The sequence below is a fragment of the Hordeum vulgare genome, chromosome 7H, assembly GCF_904849725.1.
Source record: "Hordeum vulgare subsp. vulgare chromosome 7H, MorexV3_pseudomolecules_assembly, whole genome shotgun sequence".
Taxonomy (NCBI): Eukaryota; Viridiplantae; Streptophyta; class Magnoliopsida; order Poales; family Poaceae; genus Hordeum; species Hordeum vulgare.
This window is the reverse complement of record NC_058524.1, coordinates 486,907,568-486,931,494: the sequence shown is the minus strand read 5'-3', so window position 1 is coordinate 486,931,494 and position 23,927 is coordinate 486,907,568. Positions and strand designations below refer to the sequence as shown.

Sequence of the window (23,927 nt, the reverse complement as noted above, 5' to 3'; positions counted from 1 at the left end):
GAAGACTTCATGGAGACGTTCCTTGAGACTGCTACCCGCATCGCTGATGGAATCGACTTGGACACTTTTGTGGAGCCCTCCAGTCCTGACGCCGGCCCAGCTGACGCGTGATCGAACTTTATCCTCGGTATGCCGAGTGTTTACCTATAATATACTCTGGCCACTTCTGTTGGCGGTCGTACTTTTAAATCGGTGTGGGTAAGCTTGATCCGCACCGAGTCAGCTATCATTTTTGAACTTATGTTGTCGGAATGAAAACATTTATTCTTTTGTTTGAATGCTGTTTCGAGTGCAACACTTAGTGCATACTCGGAGAAGATTAAGACTTAGGTGATTGTTGGCCACGTCTAAGTCTCCGAGTGGGACTTGTAGTGCACACTCGAATGAGTTATTACTTAGGTGATTCGTGATCACAGCTAAGTCCCCGAGTGCGACGTATAGTGCACACTCGGAGGAAGTTAGTACTTAGGCGATTCAGGATCGCAGCTAAGTCCCCGAGTGCGACGTATAGTGCACACTCGGAGGAAGTTATTACTTAGGCGATTCAGGATCGCAGCTAAGTCCCCGAGTGCGACGTATAGTGCACACTCGGAGGGAGTTATTACTTAGGTGATTCGTGATCACAGCTAAGTCCCCGAGTGCGACGTATAGTGCACACTCGGAGGAAGTTAGTACTTAGGCGATTCAGGATCACAGCTAAGTCCCCGAGTGCGACGTATAGTGCACACTCGGAGGAAGTTATTACTTAGGCGATTCAGGATCGCAGCTAAGTCCCCGAGTGCGACGTATAGTGCACACTCGGAGGGAGTTATTACTTAGGTGATTCGTGATCACAGCTAAGTCCTCGAGTGCGACGTATAGTGCACACTCGGAGGAAGTTATTACTTAGGTGATTCGTGATCACAGCTAAGTCCCCGAGTGCGACGTATAGTGCACACTCGAAGGAAGTTATTACTTAGGCGATGCAACATCGCAGCTAAGTCCCCGAGTGCGACGTGAAGTGCACACTCGGAGGAAGGTAGTACTTAGGTGATTCTTGATCACAGCTAAGTCTCCGAGTGCGACGTATAGTGCACACTCGGAGGAATTTATTACTTAGGTGATTCTTGATCACAGCTAAGTCCCCGAGTGCGACGTAGAGTGCACACTCGAAGGAGGTTAGTACTTAGGCGATTCAGGATCGCAGCTAAGTCTCCGAGTGCGACGTGAAGTGCACACTCGGAGGAAGGTAGTACTTAGGTGATTCTTGATCACAGCTAAGTCTCCGAGTGCGACGTATAGTGCACACTCGGAGGAATTTATTACTTAGGTGATTCTTGATCACAACTAAGTCTCCGAGTGCGACGTAGAGTGCACACTCGAAGGAGGTTAGTACTTAGGCGATTCAGGATCGCAGCTAAGTCTCCGAGTGCGACCACTCGGACGATCCAGATCGTGGCCATCGCGGTGGGCTCGACCCCTGTCGACTCTTCGCTGGGCGATTCGCCCTCTTGCGTCGGGTCTCGGGTCGTAAGTGTCGCCGACTGAACGCCGATCATCATGATGTCGGGACCCATAGGGCCCACCCCGCGGAGGGGTGCGCGAACGGCGGCGATCTTCACGGACCATGGAACGACTGCCTCCCCTGTGGCGCTGATAGGAGCCAGGGCTGTGAACCGACCGATGCGTGTTTGCATGGACGAAACTATTGTGGATCCGATTGTGCGACTGAGAGACTGCCAAATTCTGCTGCTGCGCCGTGTGCAACAGAGCATGGATCTGCTCGATTCCTCTTCCTGCCTCTGAATCAGTCGGCTGGAGGGAATCGACGATCTTGGCTGCTGCAGCCAAGTTGAGGAGAGGTGTGCGGAACAACTCTACGTTGCTCTGCCGGGTGTGCCGACTGGCAGAACGGCGAGGCGGACGGCGTGCACCGGATGCTTCACCGACTTCGCGCTCGTTCCAGCCGGCCTGATGGGGATCTTCATGGGTGTTGGCCATGTGAACTTCTGCTGCAGGCCCGCGGCCCACGTACTCGGAAGGGAGCTCAGTCGGAATCGAGCCCGAGCACTGGGGACGCAGGGCAACCACAACAAACTCCAGAACCGCCACTTGAGAGGACGCTTAACTGACGCGCTCGGGCATGCTGCACCCAACGTTGTAGACGCGGACTGCAAGATCGCTTGCTGCGGCGCGTGACGAAGGTGCGAGCTGGCAATGGAGCCGATTGTTGGAGAAGAAGAACGCCGCGAGCGCCGGCACGGAAGTGTGTGGCCCCGCGACGGGGAAGCGCCTCGACGTCGAGAGGTGCCTCCCGAAGCCACGCCGAATCGTCGACGACGAAGGAGAGAGCGCCGAAGAGGATCTGGTAACCCATGCTCGAATCTCCACCGGACGACATGACGAAAGGAAGTAGTCGCAAACTCGCCGGAAGTCGCTTAGACGCCTGCCCCACGGTGGGCGCCAACTGTCGTGGGTATAAGCCTGACAGTAGATGTGTAGGGTACGAATGAGATGGGCAGAGTCCTAGCTACGGCGAGGTTGTATGAGTTCAGGCCCCTCTGCGGTGGAGGTAACAGCCCTACGTCTCAGTGCTCTCGGAGCTTGTTACCGAGTGTGATATGGAGTACAAAGATTTTCCAACCCCTTTACCAGTGGGGGAGGGCGGCTTATATAGAGTGCGCTGCCCCCCACAACGGTTCTGACTCAGGGGTGGAGTAGTGGCGATTGAATGCGTACGTTACAGGTAATGTATGCTCTAAATGCTAATAAGTGCACCCGGAAACGTACGACAGTTTCCCTCCGGAGAGGTTACGACGTACCGAGTGTATCCAGTCGGTGAGCCTGGTGTCCTCCGAATGCTAGTTACCGACTGGATGATTCAGGGCCTGTTACTGACTGGATGATGGGGATACCTTAATTCAGAGGGGGCAGACTTAAGGTCCTGTCCTTTGTGTGGGGTAGTCCTTGGGTAGGACATGTAGGGCAGGCCTATGACCCTACCCTAGGACTACGACCCCATCAGTGACGAAGCTCGTTCCCTTCTTGAAGGCGTCGTCGCGGCTCTCATTGTCCGTCGTGTTCCTCCAGGGGAACTCCGATCCTTGGGTCAGGCGATGGCGGTGCGTCGGTGTCGTAGTCTTCTTGAAGGCCCTGCCTTGGAGCCCACAATTTATCATATGCGGCTTCATCTCTTCGTGGTGGCGTGTCCACGGTTGAAGCCCCAATTGCTCTTGTAGTGCTAGAAATAGTGTTGTTGCGCTCAACACCTATGTACCATGCCTTGGGTGTGTACATGTGGTGTGGTGGTGTGCGTTTGTACCGGGTTGTTGATAATCGTTGCTTTATATATAAAGCAGTGCGAAAGCCTTTTTTGGCAATAAGGTTTATTCTATGCCCTCAAGTACGTAATGAACTACTCACAACACATCATATGAATCATGATCAGTGATAATGACTATAAAATTAACAATCTGAACACATGAATATTTCATGAGGAAAACTTCTAAGCATCGATACGAAGGAGTAATCAACATGAGAAACTATTCTCAACAAAAGATCTAAGGTAGAAGTTCATAGAATAGAGATATGTGGTGTGGTGAAGGAGTTGATGAAAATGTTGATGGAGATGATGATCCCAATAATGATGGGACTGTTTGTGATGACGATGGCTTCGAGTTCCCTCTACCGGAAGGATGAATCTTCGGCAATATCGACCTGCCGGAGGGAAAAAGTGCTCTGCTTCGGTTCCGCACTGCAGAACGACGACGCAAAAATCCTAGAGAAGTCCATGATCTTCTTAAGTTAGATGGGATTTTATGGCAAAAGGCATCAGAAGGCGGTGCAGGGACCCCACCGGGAGGGGGTGGCTTGGCCCTATCACCTGTTGGTCCTGTGATACCCATCTTCTCACATATGTCGCCTTGTCTTCGATAAAAAATGGTCAAATTTTCATCGCTTGTGAAGCTCCAAAAAAATACTTGTTGTTATGTTCTGTATTACATGCAACTTGAAATGAAAAATACTTCCTCTGTACCAATATGATTGTAGTTGGGGAGAACTAGATTAGTTCTCTCCAAGTACAATTATTTTGATAGGGGGAAGCAACATTCAAATTAACTAATAATATGCAAAATATCACTACTAAAGAGTACATTGTAATAGGAAATAGTGATGGATGGGACACAATCAGAGAGTGGTAACAAGTAGGTGAGGAAGTAAGTTAGTTGCGTTCCTACGTGTGGTTTCGAAATCAAAGCGAACACGCATGTGGTGACATGCATCAAGATTGATGCTTTCGATCTAATGGTCGTCGGGTCGTTCGCTGGGAATACCAAAATCTATGACCTCAATCAAATAACATTTCTGTATTTTAATCAATGAAGCTTAAGGTCCTTCCAGTGTTCCACTAGATGTATTTGAGGGTGCCAGATATGTAGAAAAGATTATGTAAGTATGTGACAAAGCAATTAAGAAGGCTAAACAAACAATACTAAACACGTGAACCTATATAAAATACATATCATCAATGTATGTAAAAGTTGTTGAGATTTTTAATACTCTCATCATCTCATCTAAATATATCATCTACTTCTTCTAGTTCTTTTTAACTATAATTATTTAGGCATGGAGGGAGTAAGTATCAATGGAATAGGCTAAGCGTGATTCAGAAAAAGTATGAGAGAGTTAGCAACAGCAAGTCAATAAAGACAAACTAGGGTGTGGGTGTCGGCCGAGGATGCGATAGAAAGAGGAGCGCACGGAAGGTGTCTTCTTTCGAGAGGGGGCGGGGGGAGAGACCAGAGACCAAGGGAAGCTTCGCCGAGGATGGCCGCCGTCCCTCCGCCGGAGACTGCGCTCTCCTCCGTGGCGGACGGCTCGGATGACGAGGATGGGGACCAGTGCCGCATCTGCCGCTTCCCCGCCGAGGCGGATCGCCCTCTGCGCCGCCCCTGCGCCTGCAGCGGCAGCATCAGGTTCGTCCACGACGACTGCCTCCTCCGATGGCTCGCCACCAGCCGCCAGTCCCGGTGCGAGGTACCCCTCCAGTCCTCTCCTCCGCCTACCCCTCTCTCGGCATCGATCATATCCGCCATGAATGGTCCACGCGCTTGTTTGCTTTAGTAATTTCGATTCGTGCTGCTGCTGTGTGGTGTGGTGTGGTCTGCGCGTAGCTAATCTCCGAATTCCAATTCCACGTGATGCTCATGTTTCTGTGCTCGTTTCGATCAGGTGTGCAAACGCGAGATCACCATCAGCCCTCTCTACGCTCCAAATGCTCCCGCGAGGCTGCCCCTTTCCGAATTCATGCTCGGCCTGGCCAACAAGGTCATGGGCTGGGTTATCGTGCTGCTCTCCCTCGTTGTCGCGGTCCTCGTCTGGGAATTCATCATGCCCATCACCACTCTCTGGACATGGCGCCTCGCTCTCTCCAGGAGCTTTGCTCAAGTGCGGCACCTGCTCTCCCTCCGCCTCTCCGCCACCTCCTTCGCAGATGGGTTCTACAGGTTCAGGTTCATGCCTTCCGTGGATACCATATTCGCCTGTGTTTCTATCAGAAGAGCCTTCGTCAGGGACCTTGTCCATTTTAGACAGCTCAACGGGCTTGCCAGAATTGGTGCTGACGCTGTTGCTCCATTTGCTCTCTGGGTTGCTCGCCTGGAAACTAACCTTCAGAACAGATTTGGGGGATTGGATAGCCTGCAAGTCCTTGCGCTGCATACCGTGGAAGCTTCCTTGATGGTACGCTTCTTGCTTTGATCTCCCCAGTGTCCTCTGACTGTACATTATTGTTCCCTTTTTTGAGGGAACGTCCACAAGCTGTGCACATCTTATGACTATATAGAGAAGCAAATTGTAATTCATAATAGCCTAGCATTATGGGTTTTTCATCCAACACCAGCTACTGTTTCTTGTTTACTGTGATGGGAGGAATCTATATTCTACCTGCGGGAGTAAAGTACTGATTAATGAAGTTATATTCTAGAGATTAAGCACATCTTGTCATGGTTTTGCTTAAATTGGTGATAGTAGAGTATAACTCCAGTTCAAAGTGAAGATGCCGCTTACGATCCTGGCTATTGCTAGTAATGGAAGAACTTAAATGATTTGATCATCACATGGACCAAAACAGTATAGGTTCTTTTGTAAAACTGGATGGTGTTCTGTTCTTTACCTTTTTCCTACCCTGCAATTGGGCAAGACATCATCAACATGGTTTGCTGTCCATCAGTCTGGACCCTGGAGACGTAGAAATTCCAATGTTGGATGACTATTCCGAATATGTAGGTTTAGGATTTCTTAGGCCATTATTTTGAGTGCGCCACCATGAGTGGCTAACCTTGTCCTCCTTGGTGCTTAAATCATTGTGCTGTTCCACCATGGTTTTATCTACAACATTTTTGGACAATGCTTCAACACCACATGTGGACGCTTTCTTGCTTTTGTAGCATGAAGGCTTCAGATATCTTCTGCTTATCTTTTCTAATATATTTAATTGCAGAAAATCTAACTAAATAATTTTCTATTCAGGTGGTAATAGTTGACATAGGCATTGCTTTCATGTTTGGTTTTGTTCCCTTCACGTTGGGAAGGATAATCCTATGGTGTGTTTCGTGTTTCAATTTTGGAAATGTGGATGATGTCAACTCAAATGCTTCAACAGCTTATATCCTTTTAATTGGATATGGATTTATCTTTTCACTGGGTGTAACTTTTGCTGGGATGCATACTTTCAAACAATACTCGAGGGGAGAGCGCCTTCTGATAGCCATTTTCTTCAAGATCTTGGCTGATGGGACATGCTGGTTGTTGAGCCCCTTTAGATGGCTGCATCGTATACATGCAATGGTCCGCAAGACATTCTCTCTCTGCCAGATGTTCTTTAGAGGGATTGGAAAATTGATCACTTTTGCCAACTTTTCTCTTAATGTCATAAATATGGTTGTAGTATTCCCCTTGCTCTTTGGCTGGTCTCTTGATATCTGTACTTCGAAAATGTTTGGTGCAACAATACATCAAAGGTTCAAACTTATGTGGGCTTCATCCTTTTCTTCTATTGCTCTACATTGGCTTACTGGATGCATCTTTTTGATGCTACGCTCCAAGTTGTCCAGTCTTCTTCGCCCGGTATTTATCGTACTGTATTTGTGGTCTCACCATTTCATAGTGCATGCATTATATGTTTCAGGGGTCTAACAGTGATTTTTTTTTTTTGCTTGTGAATAGATACTGAGGCGAGGAGTTAGTATTCCATTTTTCTATCTTGCTGAAGAGCATAATGTGAAACTATGCTTGCGTGAACCATTCTATATTATTTCTTTCAAGAAGCTTCCTCGTCTTTTTGCTGGCATTATCAATGTTGGTATGGTCTTTCTTGTTCCTGTTCAAATCGCTAGTGGATTGGCACCTAAGTTGTTCCCGTTAGATATCACGTAAGTATTCTTTTTTTTTCTTCATCTTATGCATCTGCCGGTCTTTGACGATTCAACACATTTATTTTAATATTATGAACTGTAGCTACTTCGATCCTCCTACTAAGGGCACATCATTTTGGCAAGCGCCACGGACCTATGCAGAGTTACTTTCTGGCATTGTTCTTCTGAGGTTTCTCATTTGCAATACACTCAAATACCTTCAACCTAGCAAACTGATGGAGAAGATACTGCAAAATTGGTTTGCCACTACTGGACAAGCTCTTGATCTATTAGATTTGTTGACTGTCCAGCCTGCTGATGGAGCCTGTGGACATGAGGTTAGTAATAGCGTCGCACCAAATGACCAGTATGGCAGCACTTATGAAGCTATGGCTAATAGGTAAACTCCGATATTTTTGTTCATTCAAGGAACTGTATTTTCTGCACTATTTGTAGTTTGATGCTGCCGCACCCATTCTCCAATATGATCTAATTCTATTTCTTTATGATTTCGTTGTTGACTATTCATTTAAGATGCATGCATTCTGGTGGATAGGCATTAGTGTTGGTATTTGTTCTTTTTGCACACTTTTACCTCTCGAATGAAGAGGGTAGTCTATCTCGGTATATATCTTCCCAAATGTGTCTCGTCACAGCAATTTCCATCTTCTTTTCGGGGTTAAACATTGCAACGGTGGTCTAAGTATGTCACAGAACTGGAAAATTGAATTTTTGGATCCTCAAACTTGTACAGCTGGATTGAAGTGGGATCCATATATGGTTGTAGTGTCTGGCATTACTTCCATATGGGCACTATGGGTCATTTAAAAACGATACTTCAAGAAACAAATATGTGTGCCATTGTTCCATCTTCAGTACAGCAATTTAGTCTTCAGTCAAAATAAATTATATTTTCCTTGTTTTTTTTTCTGCTTTTTTTTTTACCATTCAACTAACTAATGTTTGGCAAACTCAAGATGTTGGCTGCACTTTTTTAGAAGATATTTACCCTTCTTACACATTGTAACAGGAGATCTGTTGCAGTTCGAATGACACTGCTTGTAGTGCTAGCATGGTTGACTGTTGTGATATTCAACACTGTTATGCTTATCTTTCCAATCTCAATTGGGCGTGCATTATTGTTGGCCATCCCTCAGCTGCCAGTAGTAGGTGGATTGAAGTTCAATGGTAATAATTGCTTATGATCGTTGAAATTCCTCTGTAAATGAAGTAAATATTTGTTTATGTTATTCATCTTATTTTGGGCTTAATTGGGCAATCTTTCTTTTAGATCTGTTTGCATTTGCTGTTGGATTTTGCACCATATCAACTATTATTGCCACATCTAGAGATTCATTTGTCTACATGACTTCTGGGAGAACATGCCTTCTAGCTTCTGCTATCTGCAAGTGGGGTATAACTGCTGTGAAGAGCTCTCCACTTTTGTTCATATGGGTGAGCATTCTAATTGAGGTGGTTTCATTTTTATCTATTTTATTTTGAGATACAGTTTAGTAACTTGTTGTTTGTTGCCAGATTGTTATCATTCCCATTCTGATAGGACTGCTGGTTGATTTTCTCCTGATATCACCCTTCAAGTTCCTGGTTGATTTTCTAGTCATGTCACCCTTTATAGTGCCCGCTGATGACATTCCAGTTCTAGACTTTTTCAGCATTTGGTTCCTGGGGCTGATATTGCTGAAATTCTGGACTATTTTGGTGAGATGCAACTTGTTTTGTCACTTTTCTGACCTCTTAACTTGTATTTATCGTGTATGTACCAAACCTGGCAATAATCAGGTGATCGCAATTATTTGGGAAAAATTGTTACTCCCTCCTTTCCAAAAAATTGTCATAATTTTGGTTCGAACTAAAACCATGACAAGTATTTTGGAATGGAAGGAGTACATGACACCCAAATTATACTAGTTGCAAAATGCACAGTTTCCTTGCTAAAGCGAATTATCAAAATAAACAGTGCATATTTTTATATTAGTCCACAATGCTTTTGTAATTCACTCTTCCCATTGAGAAAGCCTGCAAATATTTGACTTGTCTCCATGCCGCCTCAAGCATGCTATCAAGTATCAACTGCCAATATCTGCCTAATGATGGCTGAGTTTCTATTCTGACAGATCTTGCAATGGGCATACTTAGTGTAGTTTGCTGGTAATTTGCCAAGTTATTCTTATTAGATTTTTTTGTTATCATTGTTGAAGGCTCATTGGACAAGGGGCGTGCCTTTCCTGGCTCATTTCATTGATGGAAGATGGGACTGGAAGCTTACTCGGGCAAAGGATGATGGCTTTGCAGGGTTGAGGGCAAAGTGGGTCTTGCAAGATATATTGATGCCTATCACCATGAAGCTAGTGATTGTTCTGTGTGTTCCTTATGTGCTTGCGAAGGGCCTTTTCCCAAGGTTTGGCTACTCTGCTGCGGTGAATTCGGCAGTGTACCATTTCGCATGGCTGGGCAGCCTCGCCTCGTGTGGGCTCTGCTACCTTGCCAAGGTATTCTGGGGTGCCCTGGTGAAACTCCACGATTCTATCAGGGATGAGCGCTATATTATCGGGCAGAGGCTGCAAGACTACACTGACAATAGCTGAAGGCCCCTTTCCTTGCAACTCAGTTTTCTATAGTAGTTAGGTTTAAACATTACAACAGTCGGCGCCAGGAAGCGAAGAGGCCTTGTTACTGATGGAGATGTGATACGGTGAGATGTGGCGGAGGTAGTTTGCTTGTAAATATGGATGTAGTTTTAGTTGCCATCACCTGTTGGTCATGATCTTGTGCCGGTTTGCTAGGTCGCTGAATCTTGAGAATTTGATCGTAAACGTGGTTGTAATAGCCTACGGTTCTTAGGAATCTCATACACTTTTTGCGATCATCATCACCCCAAAGGTCTTGATCTGGTGCCGATTCGGGCAATGTTATCTAATTCCAAGGTTTTCTGCTTGTTCCTAGGGCTTTAGCCATATGGGTGTGGCGTTTCTTGGTATTTTGGCTTCCTTCAGGACCCATGCGGCATGTACTCGTGTTCTGGCATGTCACCGTCGGTTTCATGTAATTAGATGGGGAAAGAGCTCCCGTCCCTGGAGGGGAGCCAGTATGTTACTAGTTTTTGGACCCTACAAATATACATATGTTGCAGTTTTTCCTTTTTCTTTCTGAGACGGTGTAGCCTGTAGTTTCTGACAGACCAACCGACAGTCAGCTCACCTCATATATAACAAATGTACACGTAAGATAGTATGCTTTCACAAATTTTGATTTAATTTACAATCGGTGAGGAACAAGGGAGGGCCTTGGGAAGATATAGCAGAAAGGGTTTATCCATAAAAGCAATTCTAGTCTAGAATTATCTGGGGAAATGGGGAAAGTACCCTTTTGAGCTCGAGCTCAAATGCACCCGCATGAATAGTAAAATTTTAAAAAAATCAAAAACATTCAAAAAATTCTGAATTTTTTTTATGATGAACTTTGACATAACTTTTAATTGCTTGCAATTTTTCATCATGATATCACATCCGTGTAAGGCGTGGCAAAAAAAAAATCAGTGTTTCAAAATGCTTTCGAAAGTAGCATTTTCAGAGCATCGTTTTTTTTCACGCCTTACTAAAATGTGATATCATGATGAAAATTTACAAGTTCTTAGAACTTTTGTCAAAGTACATCACAAAAAAAAATCAGAATTTTTTTACATATTTTTGATTTTTTTTTTTTCTGATTTTACTGTTCACGCGGATGCATTTGAGCTCGAGCTCATATACTCCATGTCCGGGAAATGACTCCTACTAGACTGTCTCTTCAACGCTTCCTCAGATTCCTAATAGCTTTTGCCCTGCCCAGCACCTTGAATAATTTAGTTTGCGGCTGGCGTGTCTTTCTGCTCCTATTTAAAGAAATAAAAGTTCAGGCGAGTACTTGAGTGAATAACGGGCATCACTGGACAAAAAAAAGATGATTAACTGTTAATTACACTTCTGTTTGTGGAAAGAGTACGCATTTTGCTTGATGTTGTCACACCTAGCTTGCCACAAAATTTTGCAAACAAAAGGGCACTAGAAAATAGCCCGAAGTAAACTAATAATGGACAGCGGTTGCATAACACAAGTCCGTCTTTTGAATAAAAAAATTACAAGTAAATTGATTTATTTGTTTTGTATGGTGATAGCAAGAACCTACTATTTTCCATCTCTATTATACCACCGTTTTACAAAAACATACCAGGTCTTAGAATAATGTTACATATGGATAACGATTTGTGTTTCTAAGGTCCAGCCCCTCAAGCATCTAATATCACATGTGCCCCCTGTATTAACATGGACCATATTGTGGTTGAGAACAAAGTTAGGCAGGTAATCATGACTCTTTTCTTAAAAAGAAATTGCAAGATGCTGAAGAAATATATTTCATGATAGCCAGATTTCAAACTAGTGCTGCACTCAAAATTTCAGTTAAATATTCATGAGTAGATTGAGAGCTTCCACCTTTGCACTGGATATATTATTAGACCTTCTGGAAACTGCTCTTCTGCCCAGATTTACATGCACGGTGACGCTGGCTTGTGATAAATCGATGCCCAAATTTTCCATTGCATTAGTCAAAGACGTAAATAGGCTGTTCAAGAAGAATTACAATAATAGTCGAGTGAGTCAAAGCTGTTCAAGATGAATGTCAAAAACATGTAGGGATACCAAATCTAAAACTGATCAGAAAAGAAAATGAATCTAAATGGACGACTAAGATAATTCCATCCTCGAGGATAACAAAAAGATGTACACATATGGAATCACTTCTTATGAAGTGCAGCAAATACACATGTGTATTTGCCCAACCCAATACTGGGTGGATATGTATCCAAATGTATCCATGGCATAATATGTACTCCCTCCATCCCAAAATTCTTGTCTTAGATTTGTCTACAAATGGATGTATCTAAATACTAAAATGTGACTAGATACATTCATATCTACACAAATGTAAGACAAGAATTTTGGGACGGAGGGAGTATTAGATATAGGTATTAGATACAGATATGACACCTTGCATTGGGGCATCCTAGGTCACCAGGGTAAATATTTTTGCATTTACATGCACTTTTTTTCCACCATGCGCTATTCATCCTACCAATTGGAGTACGAAGAAATGCAAAAAATATCAGCCAAGAACAAGTTGAGAAATCTTTTGCAGCTAATGCCATATGTACCCTAAACAATAGCAACCCCTTTGTTCGTTCCAGTAACTCTAAACTAGTAGCAGCAATTATCAGTAAGGAAAATTTCAGAGAGTTTTGCGAAGGCTAGAAACATACTTTTGGGAGTAAACGCTGGAAACTGTTATGGTACCCTCATCTATAGTCAGATCTTCTTTTTCGTTGCTCATTTCACTGTCCACAAGGCAATCTGCTGGACATGTAAGTTGTTGCCACTCAGACTGGTACTTTGATTCTGTAATATCTGAGAAAAAAAATGAGAACAGTTAGCACTCGTTGAATAGTATTCCTCTGTAAGCTAATATAAGACGTTTTAGATCATTAAAGACGTTTTAAATCACTACTTTAGTGATCTAAAACGTCTTATATTAGTTTACATAGGGAGTACAAACTAAAAGGCTAACAACTCACACAGACATATTATCCATGTATACCTGCATTTGAGTTGGCTGGTTCTAGTACCGTTTCAGCATTTTGCAGCATTTCTGGCATGGTGGGGATGCTGTTATCCAGAAAATTCCCAGCAGAGCAATTTTTGGTTGTGGGTGCTACACCTGGCATGAGATCACCTGGTACTCGGTTGCTACTCTGTTATAATATAACATGTTATTGCAATAATTTTAAGGTTTCAACCTTAGGCATTGCTGAATGCTATTAATCCATCTGTTCAGAAACATAGCTAGAAAGTGTGCAGTGAAATATCCCTAACTTTAACAGCTAATATAAATTTTCCAATCATTGACTGCGTGGAAATGATAACATCAGATTTGGCTTGATTTTTTTTCTTCACACGGCAATATTTCATTTCATACTAACATATCAGAAGTTAAATAGATACTGTGCCGCTGTTCAGCAGTGTATCTTGAGCACAGGGAGTAAAATATGACACACATAAATCACAACATGATGTACGAATTACTATTACTGGTTTACTGTGTTTTTCTCGGACAGAAGAATTCAGTTAATTACTTATGATTGAATCATTGTGCATATACGTACGTTTAACGTTAGTGGCTACTTACAGACAAAATTCAAAAGATTTGCAGTGCTACATTGTAGTGAACTTCACCTTTGCACACTTTCCATCATGAAAATTCTATGGTAGAACTTTCTAGTCAGCTGCATAGGATTTGGGAGTTACAGATTTCCAGTGAACAGCAATGAAATAAGTTACTAGTTGTGGATCCAATAAACGAACCGGGCACATTTCTCCTAAATGTGTGCTGGAAAGAGAATTCGTAATAATATATAATTTATGTAGATGCTTTAGTGGTGCAAATTGTAATCATGTAATGATGTCATGTTAATCTCTATCTAGTCTGCAACATATGATATTTTCATATAATTCTCTCCCATACAAATTTGACTGGCATGGCATGGCATAGCAAATAGAAGGCAGACTTACGTAATGAATAGGGGAGGCCAGTGATATGTGGATTATCCAAGGTACCAATTTTTTTTTCTTAATATTCTTTGCCGCATAAATTTGAACTGGCATGGCATAGCAAATAGCGGGCACACTTCTGTAGGGAATAGGGGAGGCCAGTGAAATGTGGATTACCCAAGGCATCAATTTTGTATTTTCCTGGCTCCAATCTCCACCAGCACATGCTTCATGCTTTTGTACCTTTTCTTGTAAGAATTTGACGTATTCGATCACCTGCAGAGGATGGCACCTGATTCATATGTGCACTGGAGTACGTACACACGTATCCTTGTCGAAACGGGGGAAAGGGAGTCATGAGAAAGGGAAGAAAAGAAGAACCTCCAAAAGGAATGTGGCCTTATCTCTCTTCTGGTCGCTTTGTGGTACAAGATCCCGAAGTATCTGAAATCTGCATTGCAGTTAGCAATGCTAAAAAGTTGTTGGTAGATAGGGGGTAATGTCACAGAAAGAAGAAATAATGTACTTCATAATGGATGGACTAGGGTGGGCATTTGGGGGCTTGCCTCTCATTGATTTTGCAGCGACGCCTCTGCTCGGTAGCAGAATGCTTGGACCTCGGGGAGCCCGGTGCTTTGTGGTCTCCTCCGCTGCCAGCGTCGATTTCCACTGCAACATGGCATTGTACGGTTGTAACCCGACGCACTGACACGAGTTCATCAATGAAGTGGAGGGGTTGATAGAAGAAGACTGACTTATATCGCTGAGGCAGAAGCCTGAACCAGAGCCGTCTCCGCCGCTGGAGGCAGAGGACGAGGCTCCGGCAGGATGGGGTTGTACTCGGTTCTGCATGAAAGAGGGGCCCGGCCCCGCCGCCTGCCCTAGCCGGCCGACCACCGCACGGCAACCAAATCCGCCACAAACTGAGAAGGAGAAGAGGAATTTGGATCAAATTTGCGGCGGTAAAAGGAGAATCGGCCCAGAGCATTCCAAGCTAGGGTTTCTTTATGCAATCCAAGCTAGGTTTCGTCAGAGACAATTCCAAGGAATTGACCCTTGTTGGAATAAATCTTCACTCCACACCATTGCAGTAGAGGAGGAGTATTTGGAAAGAAGAATACCTGGGCGGAGATCCTCAGACCAAGGAGCCAAACTGCTGCCACCGCCACCGCCGTCGCCGGAAAAGAAGATCGGAGCAGCGCGGGGGTTTAATGAGCTTTTTCTCAATCAAAATTGTAAGGCGCACGGAAAACAAATACTTGTAGGGGCCTTTTTTGCAAATAGCCAATTATTAGGACAACTCCTCCAACGCGGATCTCACCAAATCGACCATAATAAATGTATGGAGCGAATGCTCACCACATTTTTGAATTTTCAAAAATAATGGCTGCTACGAATCAGCCGAACATTCGTTTGGATAGTCGTTCAATTTAGTGTTGGGTCTCCGTTCGATCCAAGCAACACAACCTCAGCTCACGTCTTCCTCCTCTTATCTCCTCACCCCAAAGCAACGCACCATCCGTCATGGCATCGGAGCCGTCGGCGAGCGCTGCAACTGACCTCCAAGAGCCGCCACCGACCGCTGCATCACCGAGGAGCACCGCCCTGTTCCATTAGAGCCATCGCCATGGCAACATCAAGTACAAAAAGGAATCGATGCCGCATCGACGACGTCTCCGACGAAGTTTCATTGGAGGCACGGTAATGCTACATTGCAGCTCCGATGATACTCCATTGCAGTCGTGGCAGAGCTCCAATGACCTGCGACGTGTTCCATTGCAGCGTCGACGGTGCTTCAATGCATTCTCGACGAAGCTCCATCGTAGCACCCGTCGTCGCCAGCGATGCTCCACCGCAGCGCGAACGCTGACACAATGGTGGCCCTTGGATGCTTCATCGCAGTACCCGACGTCGTTGACGATGTTTTGCTGCAGCCCGCATTGGCACGACAGACTTCACCGCAACAACCGTCGACGAAGTTGCCCCGCAGCGCCTCATCGCTTATTGGTGCTCCATCGCAAGGCGGTGACGACGGGCGCATGCTGCGATGGAGCACGATGACGACAAGGGGTGTTGCAATGCGACCACGATGATGGATGCTTGGTCGACTACGGCACCGGTGGCCGTTGTTGCAGTCCCCCAGCGTGGGAGTGAGGGAGTCCGGGAATAAGGGGTCCTTGGGCCGCTTACCTATTTTCTGTGGGTGGGACTCCTCGGCCGTCCTATTGTCATTACTGGACTCCGGATAGATAAAGGTGATGTTGTATTGAAGACGGACACTTTCGAAGACTTGGTGTGCACTCTTTGGCCACGTGGTGATCGACATGCTTCCTCTTTGTAACCCTAGCACGTGCGGTATCTATATAAAGCGGAGGGCTTTAGTTCATAGGACAAATTAAGCTCATTACTCCTAGGATTTAGATCACAACATACGATCTCGGGGTAGATCAACTTTGTACTCGATACTCCATCATAAATATAAACAATATTAGGACATAGGGTTTTACCTCCATCAAGAGGGCCCAAACCTGGGTGATCACCATCTCCTTTGTCTTGTGTTACCCATCAATCCAAGATCAACAGTTCGGACCCCCTACTCGAGATCAGCCGGTTTTGACAACGACATTGGCACTTTCATTGAGAGTTCCACTGAAGGATCATCAAAAGGATCAATGGCTCGCTTGGTCACCGACGAAGGCATGAGCATCGGGGATATCTTTGTCCCCGGCCAACTCTCTGCGTTCGGCCGCGTTGTCCCGCATGTCAAGGCAACTCGTCACCACGACCAGATCGACGGGTTTGCCCCGGGCCAGGGAATCAAGTTCGTTGACTTAGATTACGTCGTCGATGCCCAAAGGAATCTGACCCTCACTGGGATCTCGGCTTCGGCTGAAGAGCCCGAAAATCCCAAAGCCTTGATTTCGGATCCCCTCCCCGACCTCACGTACGGGACTGTGCCTACTTCGGATCCGACCTTAAGTGCGGATCTGACCATTGCGCTCAGGAAACGGGGGTTAACCTTGTCCGAGCACACCCCTTGTGCTGACGCATCGGAGATCAAATCCACCAAAATCCCGAGGACTACTCCGACCAGTCCCTCACTGTCAAGCAAAATGCTGGCCCGGATCCGAACCATGGAAATTTCGGACGTCCCCGCTTCGAGCTCGGACATGGGGAACTTTATTTCCCACCCACCTCCCACTTAGTAGCCACTATCGATGACTTAACCAGTATGTTGGACTTCTCTTCGGACGAGAGGGAAGACAAATTTACGAATGTCAATACATTGGCTCCTCCTGCGATGGGATGATGGACCGCCACCTCCACCTATGGTGTGTACATGGTGGACACTCATACGTCTCCGTCGTATCTATAATTTTTGATTGTTTCATGCTAATATTCTACAACTTTCATATATTTTTGTCAACTTTTTATACTATTTTTGGGACTAACATATTGATCCAGTGCCCAGTGCCAGTTCCTGTTTGTTGCATGTTTTTTTTTGTTTCGCAGATTATCCATACCAAACGAACTCCAAACGCAATAAAAAACTTACGGGGATTTTTTTGGAATATTTATGATTTTTGGGAAGAAGAATCAACGCGAAATGATGCCCGAGGGGGTCACAAGCCCCCTATCCGCGGCCTGGGGGTGGGGTCGCGCCTCGCAGGCTTGTGACCAATCCCTAAGGCGTTTCGTGCCCTTCTTTCTCCGCAAGAAAGATAATATCCGGAAGAAACTCGTGTTAAAATTTCAGCCTAATCGTAGTTACGGATCTCCAGGGATTTAAGAAACGGCGAAAGGCAGAATCTGGGAACGCAAAACCAAAAGGACACAGAGAGAGAGATCCAATCTCGGAGGGGCACTCGCCCCTCCGCCGCCATGGAGACTGATACGTCTCAAACGTATCTATATTTTTTTGATGGTTTCATGTTGTTAACTTGTCATCTTTGGATGTTTTATGTACCTTTTATATCTTTTTTGGGACTAACTTATTAATTCAGTGCCAAGTGCGAGTTCCTGTTTTTTCTGTGTTTTTGGCTCTTTTCAGATATGATTTTGGAACGGAGTCAAAACGGAATAAAATCTCCAAAATAAATTTTTCTTGAACGAAAGAAGATCACGGGGCTTGAGGGCCAAGCCAGGAGGGCTACAGGGGGCCCACAAGCCCCATATCCGCCACCAGGGGCGGCGGCCAGCAGGTTTGTGGCCTCCCTGACGCCCCCCTGACCTAGCTCCTTCGCCTATATATTCCCTAAAATATAGAAAAAAAATCAGGGGATCCACGAAAATACTTTTCCGCCGCCGGAAGCTTCCGTTTCTGCGAGATCTGATCTGGAGACCCTTCCCGGTTCCCTGCCGGAGGGGACTTTGGAGTTGGAGGGCTTCTACATCAACATCATCGCCCCTCCAATGACTCGTGAGTAGTTCACTTCAGACCTACGGGTCCGTAGTTAGTAGCTAGATGGATTCTTCTCTCTCTTGGATCTTCAATACAAAGTTCTCCATGATCTTCATGGAGATCTATCCGATGTAATCCTCTTTGGCGGTGTGTTTGTCGAGATCCGATGAATTGTGGATTTGTGATCAGATTATCTATGATATATATTTGAGTCTTTGCTGATTTCTTTTATGCATGATTTGATATCCTTGTAAGTCTCTCCGAGTCTTGGGTTTTGTTTGGCCAACTAGATCTATGATTCTTGCAATGGGAGAAGTTCTTGGTTTTGGGTTCTTACCGTGTGGTGACCTTTCCGAGTGACAGTAGGGGCAGCAAGGCACACATCGTGTAGTTGCCATCAAGGGTGACAAGGTGGGCTTTGTTGTAGATATGAGATTGTCCATCTACATCATGTCATCTTGCTTAAGGCGTTACTCTGTTCTTTTGGACTTAATACACTAGATGCATGCTGGATAGCGGTCGACGTGTGGAGTAATAGTAGTAGATGCAGAAAGTATCGGTCTACTTGTTTTGGACGTGATGCCTATAGATATAATCATTGCCATAGATGACGTCATGACTTTGCGCGGTTCTATCAATTGCTCGACAGTAATTTGTTCACCCACCGTCTACTTGCTTTCATGAGAGAAGCCACTAGTAAACACTACGGCCCCCGGGTCTATTCACATCTATCGTTTCCACTTTCGCTTTTACTTTGATTTGTTACTTTGTTGCTTTTAGTTCTCACTTGGCAAACAATCTATAAGGGATTCACAACCCCTTTATAGGGTTGGGAGCAAGCTTTTTGTGTTTGTGCAGGCACTTGTGATACTCCTTCACTGGATCGATACCTTGGTTCTCAAACTGAGGGAAATACTTACCACCGCTGCGCTACATCACCCTTTCCGCTTCGAGGGAACACCAACACAAGGCTCCAAGGCCACGGGGGAAATCCTTTGCATATTTACCTAGGAAGTCCCTTAAGGCGTAGCCGTAGTAGAAGGATTCCTGGTGCCGTAGCACGTTTCTAGCACCGTTGGAAGGTCTTTTGTTGCAGTAGCAGAAGTATTTCTGGCGCCGTTGCCGGGGAAGGAGAGATCTATCCAAGTAGGTCTCACAAATTCATCTCTTGCATTTACTTTTTTGCCACTTGCCTCTCGTTTTCCTCTCCCCCACTTCACATTTGCCTTTTTTCGTTTGCCTTTTTGTTCGCCCTTTTCTCTCGCTTGCCTTTCCTTTTCTTGAGTGCTATGCGCCTTCAATATGCTTGCATCTTCGCTTGGTGAAAATCTAGTGATATGGATCCTCACCCACTTGCTAATCTCTTTAAGAGATCCAATTATGTTGATCCAATTGCTAGTAAATTGAGTGCACTTGACTTTTTCTATGGAGTTTTGCTTGAGATGCATGAATCTGAAAATCGTGAGGAAGAAATTCATGAAGTGATTCACGAGGGCTCCTTGAATGAAAAGCATGATTGCAATGGTTTCACTATAAATTCTATTAGTGACAATCATGCTAAAATTATGCAAAACCCTAAGCTTGGGGATGCTAGTCTTGCTATGACCACTACTTGTTGCAAAGATCATGATTGGGGTGATGATTTTTCTTTTGATCTTGAAAATTTGTTCAAGCCTCAAGATGAATATGATATTTGCAACAATATTTAAAGTGGGATTGGAGAAGTCATGACTTTATTTGATGATAATCCCACTATTTTTGAAGAGCGTCAACTTTGCATGCATGTGGATCATGAAAAGAATATCCTATGTGGTAGCTATATTGTTGAATTTGAATATGACCCCACATGTAATTGCTATGAGAGAGGAAAATATTGTGGTAGAAACTTTCATGTTACCAAATTACCTCTCGTTATGTTGAGATTGTTATTGTCTCTTTCTTCTTCCTTGCATTTGGTAACTATTGGTTGTCTTGCCAATTTGTTTTCCTATAAAATGCCTATGCATAGGAAGTATGTTAGACTTAGATGTGATTTTCACATGATTTATGATGCTCTCGTTGTGCTTCAACTCTTATCTTTTGTGTGAGCGTCATTGAAATCCTTATGCCTAGCTAAGGGCATTAAACAATAGCGCTTGTTGGGAGGCAACCCAATGAATCTATCCTTTTTCTTTCTGTTTTGTGTTTTCCACACTTTCATAATTCTGTTATGATTGTGTTTTTTGTGTTTCTTTTTGTGTTTGTGCCAAGCAAAACCATTATGATTAGTCTTGGGGATGATCGTTTGGTCATGCTGGAAAAGACAGAAACTTTCTGCTCACGAAAATAATTTTCACTTTTTTTTCTGTAAGAGCTTTTGAGTTGATTCTTTTTGTTGCTGATTGCTACAAAGATTCTTCAGATTGTCGTAGTTTGTCAGAATTTGTGAAGTACCAGAAGTATACGTAGTATAAAGATTGCTACGGACTGGTCTGCTGTTAATAGATTATGTTTTTGTTGAGTTGGTTGCTTATTTTGATGAAACTATGGATAGTATCGGGGGGTATTAGCCATGGAAGATTGAAAATACAGTAACCCAACATCAACATAAGTAGAATTTAAGTTTGCTACAGTACCTAAGGAAGTGGTGGTTTGCTTTCTTATACTAATGTTATCACGAGTTTCTGTTTAAGTTTCGTGTTGTGAAGTTTTCAAGTTTTGGGTGAAGTTCTTATGGAAAAAAAGATAAAGAGTGGCAAGATCTCAAGCTTGGGGATGCCCAAGGCACCCAAAGAGATTCAAGGATGTCGTAAAATCCTAAGCTTGGGGATGCCCCAGGAAGGCATCCCCTCTCTCATCTTCAAATCCATCGGTAACGTTACTTGGGGCTATATTTTTATTCACCACATGTTATGTGTTTTTGCTTGGAGCGTATTGTATCGTAGGAGTCTTTTATTTTTGTTGTGTCACAATCATCCTTGCTGCACACCTAGGGAGAGAGACATGCACTCACCGTGATTTTGTCGAGCTTCACTTATATCCTTTGGTAGACAATTCAGCTCACATGTGCTTCACTTATATCTTTTGAGCTAGATACTTTTGCTCTGTGTGTTTCACTTATATATTTTAGAGCATAGCGGTGCGTGGCTTGGTAGTTGATCTATGCTTTGAAAGTAGTCTCAAAAGGGGTAGTTATCCAAAGGGATACGAAAATTTCCACCTTCATGTGCATTGAATAGTCAGAGAAGTTTGATTCATCTCAATTAGTTTTGAGTTGTGGTTTTGGTAATATTGAAGTCATGCTAGTAAGGTGTTGTGGATCTAGAAATACTTGTGTTGAAGTTAGTGGTTCCCGTAGCATGCACGTATGGTGAACCTCTATGTGATGAAGTCTGAGCATGATTAGTCTTTTGATTGTCATCCTTTGCGTGGCGGTCGGGATCGCGCGGTGGTTTATACTTACCAACCCTTCCCCTAGGAGTATGCGTTGAATGCTTTGTTTCGATTACTAATAAAACTTTTGCAACAAGTATATGAGTTCTTCATGACTAATGTTGAGTCCATGGTTTAGATGCACTTTCACCTTCCACCATCACTATCTTCTTAGTGCCGTGCAACTTTCGCCGGTGCACAAAACCCACCATTAGCCTCCCTCAAAACAGCCACCATACCTACCTACTATGGCTTTTTCAAAGTCATTCCGAGATATATTGCCATGCAACTACCACCATGACATGTGCGACCACGTCTACATTGCCATTGCATGATCGTAAGATATCTAGCATGATGTTTCTATTAATGTCTATGCCATGCTAGATCATTGTCACGGTACACTACCGAAGGCATTCCATATAGAGTCATCGTTGCTCTAAGTTTTGAGTTGAAAGTGTGATGATCATCATTGATGGAGCATTGTCCCATGTGAGGAAATAAAAGAGGCCAAAGATGCCCACCAAAAAAAAGAGAGGCCAAAGAGCCCACCAAAAAAATAAAAAAAATGAGAGAAAAAGAGAGAAGGGACAATGCTACCACCTTTCTACACTTGTGCATATTAAGCACCATGATCTTCATGATTGAGAGTCTCTCGTTTTGTCACCACCATATAGCTAGTGGGAAATTTTCATTATATAACTTGGCTTGTATATTCCAATGATAGGCTTCCTCAAAATTGCCTTAGGTCTTCGTGAGCAAGCAAGTTGGATGCACACCCACTAGTTTTCTTTAAGAGCTTTCACATACTCTTAGCTCTAGTGCATCATTTGTATGGCAATCCCTACTCATTCACATTGATATCTATTGATGAGCATCTCCACAGCTCATTGATATGCCTAGTTAATGTGATTATCTTCTCCTTATTTTGTCTTGCAACCTCCACCAAACTCCACACCGCTTATAGTGCTAAAGCCATGGCTCCCGCTCATGTATTGCGTGAGAGTTGAAAAGGTTTGAGAAAGTAAAGGTGTGAAACAATTACTTGGCCAATACCGGGGTTGTGCATGATTTAAATTCGTTGTGCAATGATGATAGAGCATAGCCAGACTATATGCTTTTGTAGGGATAACTTTCTTTTGGCCTTGTTATTTTGAAAGTTCATGATTACCTTGCTAGTTTGCTTGAATTATTATTGTTTCCACGTCAATAGCAAACTATTGTTTTGAATCTAATGGATCTGAACATTCACGTCACATAACAGGTGTTACAAAGGACATCTATGCTAGGTAGCATGAAAGCATCAAAAATTCATTCTTTATCACTTTCCTACTCGAGGACGAGCAGGATTTAAGCTTGGGGATGCTTGATACGTCTCAAACGTATCTATAATTTTTGATGGTTTCATGTTGTTATCTTGTCATCTTTGGATGTTTTATGTACCTTTTATATCTTTTTTGGGACTAACTTATTAATTCAGTGCCAAGTGCCAGTTCCTGTTTTTTCTGTGTTTTTGGCTCTTTTCAGATCTGATTTTGGAACGGAGTCCAAACGGAATAAATCCCCGAAATAAAATTTTCCCAAATGGAAGAAGATCAGGGGGCTTGAGGGCCAAGCCAGGAGGGCTACAAGGGGCCCACAAGCCCCCTATCCGCCACCAGGGGCGGCGGCCAGCAGGCTTGTGGCCTCCCTGGCGCCCCCCCTGACCTAGCTCCTTCGCCTATATATTCCCTAAAATACAGAAAAAATCAAGGGATCCACGAAAATACTTTTCCGCCACCGGAAGCTTCCGTTTCCGCGAGATCTGATCTGGAGACCCTTCCCGGTGCCCTGCGGGAGGGGACTTTGGAGTTGGAGGGCTTCTACATCAACATCATCGCCCCTCCAATGACTCGTGAGTAGTTCAATTCAGACCTACGGGTCCGTAGTTAGTAGCTAGATGGCTTCTTCTCTCTCTTGAATCTTCAATACAAAGTTCTCCGTGATCTTCATGGAGATCTATCCGATGTAATCCTCTTTGGCGGTGTGTTTGTCGAGATCCTATGAATTGTGGATTTGTGATCAGATTATCTATGATATATATTTGAGTCTTTGCTGATTTCTTTTATGCATGATTTGATATCC

The 23,927-nt window shown here is 44.1% G+C and overlaps 2 protein-coding genes and 1 long non-coding RNA gene across 7 annotated transcripts; 1 reads left to right on the top strand and 2 right to left on the bottom strand.

Annotated features, from left to right (window-relative positions):
* Positions 1-3,413: 3,413 nt before the first annotated feature.
* Positions 3,414-4,613, bottom strand: LOC123411147. The gene is made up of 2 exons (XR_006613195.1): positions 3,863-4,613; positions 3,414-3,757 (listed from the first exon to the last, which is right to left on the bottom strand). It is a non-coding gene; the product is annotated as an uncharacterized LOC123411147 (long non-coding RNA).
* A 105-nt stretch (positions 4,614-4,718) lies between these two features.
* Positions 4,719-10,350, top strand: LOC123411145 (probable E3 ubiquitin ligase SUD1). The gene is made up of 9 exons (XM_045104077.1): positions 4,719-5,016; positions 5,212-5,721; positions 6,511-7,107; positions 7,207-7,412; positions 7,498-7,794; positions 8,425-8,582; positions 8,686-8,849; positions 8,931-9,113; positions 9,614-10,350. Exons 1-9 carry the CDS (start codon positions 4,807-4,809, stop codon positions 9,998-10,000), a joined length of 2,712 nt encoding a protein of 903 aa, XP_044960012.1. The 5' UTR covers positions 4,719-4,806; the 3' UTR covers positions 10,001-10,350.
* A 280-nt stretch (positions 10,351-10,630) lies between these two features.
* Positions 10,631-15,235, bottom strand: LOC123411146 (transcription factor BIM2-like). Of its 5 annotated transcripts, none has more exons than XM_045104080.1 (9): positions 15,115-15,235; positions 14,749-14,916; positions 14,560-14,662; positions 14,375-14,444; positions 14,015-14,269; positions 13,044-13,197; positions 12,709-12,853; positions 11,885-12,014; positions 10,631-11,280 (listed from the first exon to the last, which is right to left on the bottom strand). In XM_045104080.1, the coding sequence occupies exons 2-9, from the start codon at positions 14,843-14,845 to the stop codon at positions 11,257-11,259; spliced, it is 978 nt and encodes a 325-aa protein (XP_044960015.1). In that variant the 5' UTR covers positions 14,846-14,916; positions 15,115-15,235; the 3' UTR covers positions 10,631-11,256. The 5 variants fall into 5 exon arrangements, with proteins under 5 accessions (XP_044960015.1, XP_044960013.1, XP_044960018.1 ...); XM_045104078.1 differs by having other exon boundaries at positions 10,631-11,286; positions 15,115-15,234; XM_045104083.1 differs by having other exon boundaries at positions 10,631-11,286; positions 14,171-14,269; positions 15,115-15,231.
* Positions 15,236-23,927: the final 8,692 nt, after the last annotated feature.